Genomic DNA, 8,286 nt, shown 5'->3' with positions numbered 1-8,286 from the left:
TGAGATTACAGGGCAGCCTGCATATCTCAAGATTGATTTGTCAAAGTTTAAATCCCCTGCAAAAAGTCAACTTCATAACATGAGAGGAAAAAGAAAGCATTAGTGTATTACAGTGCTGCATAGTTTATCTGAATAAAATGTTGTGCATTAACAGTGTTGTTTAGCTTCTAATTAAAAAGCAATCATGAAGACAAACTATTTAATTGCATTAACTTTACTATGCAGTAGGTACAGACAAAGAAAATATTTTCTGCTACTAACCTTACCAATTTTTGGCATGACTGCCTTTCCTTCCAGAGCACTGCTGTACTTGACTTCTCAATCTTTTCAACACTTAGCTTAGAAGAAAGTAACACAATCATACTGGAATGTTAAAAATCACTGATAGTGTTTTTCATCACCACATTACTGACAGAACAATTTCTTAGTGTGTTAGAAGGACAATCAAAAGAATTCTTGACTGGCATGTAAAAATAAGGGTTTTTTTCAAAAACTACTAGACTTAAACTTCAAATCTCTGAAACAGTCAAGTAATGCACATACCTGCAATCGGAATATTCTGAGAGACGGAAAGCTGCACATCTCCAGTCCCAGGTGGCATGTCAATTACTAAATAGTCCAGTTGACCCCAGTCAACCTAGAAAACAACAAGAAATATGTTTGAGGTTTTAAGTGTTTTTATGTAAGGCACTTCATGTTTTATTGCAGTCCTTATTTCCTGTAATGCAAAACAAGTGAATCAAGGACACCTCAAAAGAATGATACCAAAATGTTCTTCTAGTCACAGTCTGAGTACAGGATCAGACATTATTTTTCTAAGAGATGCAAACTTTGCTGAGCACTCAAAACTATGAGTGCAACTTTATTGCTAACTTTATAAGCATAATCCTTATTGCATTCTTTCCCCTAAAAAAAGTAGCAACAACTTAAGACTTTGACATTGCAGCTGCTAGAAGCAGCTTACTAGAAGCAAGTGTTAGGTAAAATTCAGGCTAAAATTCTGGGCTTTGTGCAACAAATGCAGTTTAGGAATTGTTTCCATTAATTTAAAATCAATTTTGCTTGCTTCTCACTTGCTTACCACTTCTTTGAAATTACATCTAAATCTTTAGTAATTTTTTTCTGGTTTGTTGTTGTAAAGCTATTGGTGTTGAAATTTTTTCTAGGAAAAAGAGCTGTTGGGAGGAAAAAACCAAACAACAGATTTGCTAAATGAAAATCACCAGATAATTATTGAAACTTACAACATACATAAGATTGTCACGCAATAAAAAAAATCTTTACTGGTTGCTAAGCATCAAATGAGAGTGGCCATCAGTGATACTAGGCTCAAATATGATAATGCTGTGAATATTTACATTCTTTACCAGGACAGTTTTCCAGGAGAGCCAAGTAACTCTCTCTAGAGCATAGTGTACTGTAATAAATGTTCCCTTCATGAGAACAGAAGTGGTCCTAGGCCTACTCTATATAATGTAAAGCCAAGCTACGCTTCGCTTAAACATTTCCCAGCGGTTTAACTAAGCTTCAGGAGATCCTTGATTCAACTCTGACATGGTGCAGGTTAGTACCAGTGTACTCTAACTAGCCAGCAGTAATGATATAAGGTCTTTTGTCTCAGCAGTGCAGAAGCTTTAGAAATCCTAACCACTTTAAAAATAAATACCCACAAACATCTCCCCCTCATTTTTCCCTCCACATAGACATAATGCAATTATATGGTATGTTTCTGATTCATACAACAGATATAAAATACAACAGTTGATGAGCTGCTTTAATACAGGAAATTGCCAAACAAGAGTAGGATTTTACTTTCTTTTTATTTTACATTCCTTCAGTGTCATTTTAAAAGCAAAATCAATTGACATTTTGCCATTCCCTAGATTATTGTCCTGGAGTGTTAGACTCTGTCAGGGGAACACTCATGAATCTTGATTCAGTTCTTGCATGGATTATGATCTTCTGGGGTAGCACAAGTGATATGAAAGCCAGACCATTAACGCAAAGTAGCAGTGAGAAATGGAATTTTTCAAAGCAGACTGATGAAGATGGAAGATTTCAGAGCACTTACGGGAGAAGGGGGGTGAGGAAGGTTAGTTGCAAATTCTAACTTTAGACATCTAAATTAGGGACTCTCAGGCAAACCTCCCTTTCCTCATTTTGTGTACAAAGGCTGCAGGAGCACTAAAAGGTGCCTAAGACAGTCTAGCTAAACAAGAAAAGCTACTTATGTTAACCACAGCAAACACTGCACTTTACTTTTTCACATTTAATATTGATCTATATTATCTATAATATCTATACGGCTCTATAATTTCTATACTTTTCAACAAAAATTACATATACCTAGCAGATTTTTCTAAAAGTAATTAGCATTCCAAATCATACTGAGACCATATAACCCCCAAAGAAAAATTACATATATGTGCAAAAATGTATGTACTGAAACATACTACTAAATAGCAGTAGTTTATAACATGAGTAGTCAAGTTCCTTCAAGATTCGCAATTAAACACACATATCCTCTATAAATAATTAAATGCGTATATCTCAATATGCAAACCAATTCTTTAATAATAACCACAACCATTTTGAAATGCTAAGATATAGAGGGTTTAACTTTTTAAAAAGGATTTACTTAAAACACCTTTTTCCCTTGCATCTTCATAAAGACTGATCCTGGCATTTTTTGTTAAATCCAAATTTACAAGTCCAGTAATCGTATTTTCCTTCCTTAAATACTTCTACAGAAACTATGAATAAACTGTTTTTTTGCTTTCTGCCCTGCAGCAAGATGCAGTCCTGACACACATCTGTGAGTGGCACAGCACTACTATCATTCTGACAGTTTCCAATCCCTTTGTCTGTCAAAAACGCTGGGATCTTGAAAAAACACGTATATTCAGTACTTTTCAGCCCTTTTCTCCACGAGCTCAACCTCAAGTCCTCTTAGGTACAGCACTGCCTCATGGAGTAGTGCAAGACACTCCAAACCCCACCATTATCAAAGGTAACCAGAATTTAAAAATCAATACAGTTTCTTTCCCATAGCTACAAGCTGTCTGGTTTTGCATATATCTGCTGGCCCTAACTTTAAGCTAGCTCCTCTCCTGGAACAAGGTGACTTTCTGGGCCTGTCCTATAGCTTTTGCCTTCACTCTTACCAGAGGTTCTGCTCCTCCAACCTCTTCAAGTGCTACTCTCCTTCATCAAGCTCCATGTGATCCTCCCACCTGCAAACATTACAGCTCCCCAGAGAAAACATCTAGAATCTATGTGGAATGCTAACGGCGAAGACCTCAAAGGTCAGTCCAGCGCTCAAACACTTTCCTAGGCATGTAGTTTTGCGGGGAAGCACAAAGCAGTTGCTACTCTTCTAAGCAGAGGTAGCTGCCTTGGTAAAAACATCTCCACGTAGAACCTCTAAAGTAAAAGGACACTTTTATAAATAGCTTACTGCTTCAAAAACACGCAAACCAATTGTTGCTCAAAGAAGTTACTTTCAAAATTCACCACAGAGTAGAATGAGAGAAGGGGTACAGAAATCAAGGCACCAGAGCTTTCTGCCTCAAGCTTCCTTACTAAGTGACCCCATAACAACAAAAAGAACTTTCAACATGTACTTTTTGGACTGTCCTATGAGTAATTATTTTTATTAAAGTGATAAACTTATGAAAACATAACTTAATAATGGAATCTTAAGCACATGGTGAATCTCATGGTAAATCTCATTGCTAGGCAACAGGAAAAATACTCTGTTAACACATAGTGCAATCAGATTATAATGCTTTATTTAATTTATGGAACTGAAACCATCTTATTTTATATATTTTCTTCAAATTCATGGATTAAAAGAAGAAATAAGCTGTCTTTATCAAATTAATTGTGCTACATTTTAATACTGCTAAATCTGAGCACAGAAAAATGAAGAAGCTTTTGTCACAATAGCTAAGAAAAGGCAACAGTGAAGATGTCTAGGTGTGCAAGTGTTGAATACACGTGAGAACTACCCTCCACACACCTCTGAGTTATGCCACTGCTGTGGCCCTGAACTGGTGGAAGTCAGACGGCAAACTAGATTGGAAAACTGCTCCTCATTAAAACTAACCTTAGCTTTAAGTTTGGATTTTGGATGTAGTCAAATAGTTATTCTTACAACTTCATTCTCTTCTTTTTCATTTGTAATTCAGGGTGGGAACAGAGAGGTGCACCACAATTACATAGCTCTAACTGCTGAAAATAATTGAGATAGTGTTTTTGCCTAGTAGTGAAAAAGCGTCCTCTAGACACATGGACTTGCTCAGACTCAGGCTGGGGAACTCTGCACCTCATCCCATTTCTCTCTATAGACTTCTTAATTCACTTCTGTTCTGCAAGATGTAGATGATAAACACTGTGGAGTTCAGTCACTCTTCCATTACCCTCCCACAAGCAGTATGACAGTCTTTATTAAACAAATTCTTGAATGCAATTTGGAAAGTATAATGATTTGTTACAGAAGCTTATACGTTATTTAATGGGAGAAGAAATTCCAAGCCTGGTACTAAATTTCAGCAAAGGAGAAAAAAAGGGAGGAGAGACACCTTTAATTAAATTTAGAATTGAAACATATAACCAGAGGAGTGGCTTTCTGAAATCTACTATTGCCATTGACTCAACATTATTAAAATGGGATGTATAATCAGGCTGTGATATAAAACACTAATTTAAATGCAAATCCTGTTTATACACAACAATTTACCAAATCAGGACCACTAGTCCTCATGTTCTCAATCACTTCTGAGAAGTGTGTCTGTATGCAAATACAGTTGCATACAAGTAAATGAGCTCAGATTAACAGCACATTACAGTAAATGAGTTCCCTTTGCAAGCAATAAGCGGACAGTGGTTACAAAGGCCTGCCTTGTAGCATCTGAAATCTGTCAGCACCTCTGCATGTACAGAAGTGTTAATATCTGTGCCCCTCTAATATATACAGTGTGTAAAACATTTCAAACCATAGAAACGTAATTGTGCTTTCCTTAAGTATAGCATTCATCTTTTTTAAAAAAGGTTTAACTTGACATTTATTGTTAAGCAATGTAATTAAGCGCCATGTGCTTCTGTGTGTTTTCCCTTGGCCAGAAACACCACGAATGCTTCTATGTAAATTACTTTAATCAATCACTCTGTTTATGTGACAATTCATAATCAACATATCAGATATGCATTTTAAGTAAAGGTTCCAAATACCGAGTTAAACCTGAGGTAGAGCTAGATATAGATAGCATTTCTGCAGAGGAATGAAGCCTGAGCATTCTCTGTGCGTGAGGCAGAAATGACACAATATTAGCACAGAAGAGGGATTGCTACTTGTGGTTTTGAAGTAAACCTGGTGTTTGGTAAATAACAGAAGATATTATTTATTTGTCCTTATTAAGAGGAATACATGCAGAGTTTCAATCAAGCAGCACTGCAGGTGCAGCCTTGACAGCAGCCAGGCAGGCTCTGAATATCCGCATCAGGAAAGTACTAAGAGCTACACTGCAGGCAGCTTAAGGTCTGTTCCTGCCTGATCCCTCCTCCTCCTAACTCCTTTCCTGTGTTTATCTAGATGAGTTAATAATGGCAAACAGATGAACAAAATAAAGGTAAGGAATTCTGTTTACTGAATATGTATACATACATAACTGTTCACATACATTTACATCTATTAGTGCAAGATGAAACAAGTATTTTAAAAAATATCCTTGAAAAATTACTTATATATTCTGCTTAAACATACACAGACACTGAGAATAAAGAAGTAGTTTCATGATGTAAGAAAACAGACAATTTAAGAATAGTATAATGAAACATGGCATTTTAATAAAAAATATTTTTATTTATTCTCACAAATATTTGATAAAGAAAGGAGGTATCTCCCAGACATAAAACAGAAGATATTTATAGTCCCTTTGGAAACTTTTGCCCTGGTAGTAAAATAACTACTTATACCATAGCAGGATATTCCATAGTGTTTAATACAATCTGACACTTTCTGAACAAAGCCAACTGCCCTTTTGACTTGTCCTCTGATGCTTAACCAATCTCACAGACTTGCAGTGTAACACCATGAAAAACAGATGCACTGCAACAGTTCAAATGCCCTCCAAGGTATTTCTGAGCAGCCTGTTCTGCCAAGTTCAGAGAGAAACTGAGGTGAAGCATAAGAACAGTTTGCTCCAAAGATTTCCATAAAGAGGATGAAATTCTCCATATACACTAAGAGCAACTTTTAGAAATAAGTGGCTAGAAAGGAAGCCAGAGCCCTGTTAATTCAACCACCAAAAGAGAAACTGGCCTCCTCCTCCCTGATGGCTCTTAATACTGTTAAGAACTAAAGGCAAACGCATTACCTTGAAGTTTCTGTCACTTTCACCTATATAACCCACAAAACTAAGAGACTTCCAGAATACCACAATAAAGAGGTTATTCTATATGGGGCATTCCAGGAGACTGAGGGAAGGCCCTCAACACCAGGCTCCTGCTAAACTTCAGAAGGCCCGCTCAACGCCGTGTCAGCCCAAAGAGAAGGTGGCACACAGCTGTGGGGCAACCTGGCACGGCTGCGAGAGTCTGCGGACAATCAAATGGAAAGGAAGAGTTCTGTGCGCTCCCAGCATGACTGATGGAGGCTGTATCAGCACTACCATGTATAAAAGACTCTTCCAGTAGGTTAGCTGTTACTACAAAGAGCCTTCGTGAGCTGAGATTCCCATTTCTCGAATACTCAAAGCACTTTTCTCTAAAAGATGACAGTTTGAGAAGCAAACTTTTAATATGCAGTCAGCCTTGAGATTGATCATTGATCTGCTGCTCTCCACCCCTGACCCACAAACAGTCGGCACTACATAATTTGCACAAACTTTTCTTCAGAAATGCACCATCTTCTTTTTTCCTGTTCCATGATATAGAACTGTCTGTAGTACAGCTGCTGAATAATGATGACTGGAAAAGAAATAAAGAACTAGGCAAGTTTCTGTTCTTATGCCTTTTAGCAATAAAACTATGCACAAAAGTAATATAAATGTAAATAAATCAGAAGAAAGTGGGCTAGCATCACATCATCTAATTAAACTAATCACCAGGTTGATGCAGCTACGTTAAGCACATCATCTAAACTTTTAAATTTTCTTTGAGCGCTCCCTACTAATACACAAAGGTATCAGCATTTTTTAGCTATCAAATCCAAAGTCAACAACACATTTTTAAGGCATTACTATCAGGACCCAATTTAAGCTCATACAATTTATATATGTTGTCTGATTCAGATTTTCCCTACAATAATAACAGAAGGAAATACTGCACGTGCTGGCAACAAAAATCAGAAGGGAGACACTTACTAAGCCCATCCCCCATATATATTTTAGCCAGTATTTCTGTAATGATGTTAAAAGCTTATATATAGTTTTTAAGACTGAATGCTTAAGCTTTGCAACAGAAAGCAACGTCCTTAATTCTGTTCACAAGTCATTTAGCCTCCTTAAACTTAAGTTCATATTCTGGTACAATAAGAAAATTAATAAATTCTTTATTGGGGTACCAACAGACTAATACAGGCACCATTTCATGACCATCATCAAGACAATGATTTTAAAATTAGTCCGTAAGCTAAAAATAATTAGATTTAAAAGGTCAGAAAATCCTGGTTTTTAAGTACAATGTATAATGCTCTTTTGTACAGAAGACAGAACTTCTACACAGGCCAGTCTAAGGCCTTTAGAAAAAGGATTACAGAAGAAAATAACATGATAGATGTTACTCAAGTCATTTAACATGCTGCTGAAGCAAGCTTCTAATATTACCATAAACTGTGCAATATAAAAACTAGAATAGAATCAATTAGGTGTAGACTGCTGAACTGAGGCCAAAAGATAGTAAATCTCAATATAGGATTTGGCTTTTTGTCTGCTGAGATGTTATCAGATCTCAGAGTAAGTAGCCTTGAGGTGAAACATTAATTTTCAATAATAAAATGTTATGGGTTGTTTGTTTAAATAATCTGCTTTTCCCAAATATGGACAAAATGCCAGCCTCCAACTTTCTTTATTTAAAATCCACAAGCATATCCTCCCCAGTCACTGAATACAAAATAGTCCACCCTTGCTAACGAAGCCAGCATTGGAGAGTCTGCTTGAATTACCTCAGAGCACAACAATCAATACTCCCAACAAGAAGCTGCAACAAGGCTCCACAAAATACAGAACCTTTCAATTCCACAAGAAGATTAAAAAGGGGGGGGGGGGGGGGGGAAAAAAAAAAAAA

At 36.7% G+C, this 8,286-nt stretch overlaps 1 protein-coding gene across 1 annotated transcript in view; it reads right to left on the bottom strand.

The window, feature by feature from the left end:
- The window catches only part of NUBPL (NUBP iron-sulfur cluster assembly factor, mitochondrial), a gene marked incomplete at its 5' end in the record, with an annotated part of 69,926 nt that overhangs the window by 34,602 nt on the left and 27,038 nt on the right, over positions 1-8,286 (bottom strand). The window contains one exon of the mRNA XM_010164405.2: positions 544-637. Within this exon, the coding sequence (XP_010162707.2) occupies positions 544-637 (94 nt within the window). The remainder of the gene's footprint in view (positions 1-543; positions 638-8,286) is intronic.

The sequence above is a fragment of the Antrostomus carolinensis genome, unplaced genomic scaffold (genome assembly GCF_000700745.2).
Source record: "Antrostomus carolinensis isolate BGI_N321 unplaced genomic scaffold, ASM70074v2 scaffold12420, whole genome shotgun sequence".
In the NCBI taxonomy this organism is placed as follows: Eukaryota; Metazoa; Chordata; class Aves; order Caprimulgiformes; family Caprimulgidae; genus Antrostomus; species Antrostomus carolinensis.
Note: the sequence above shows the minus strand (reverse complement) of the source record. Positions and strands in the feature narration are given on the sequence as shown.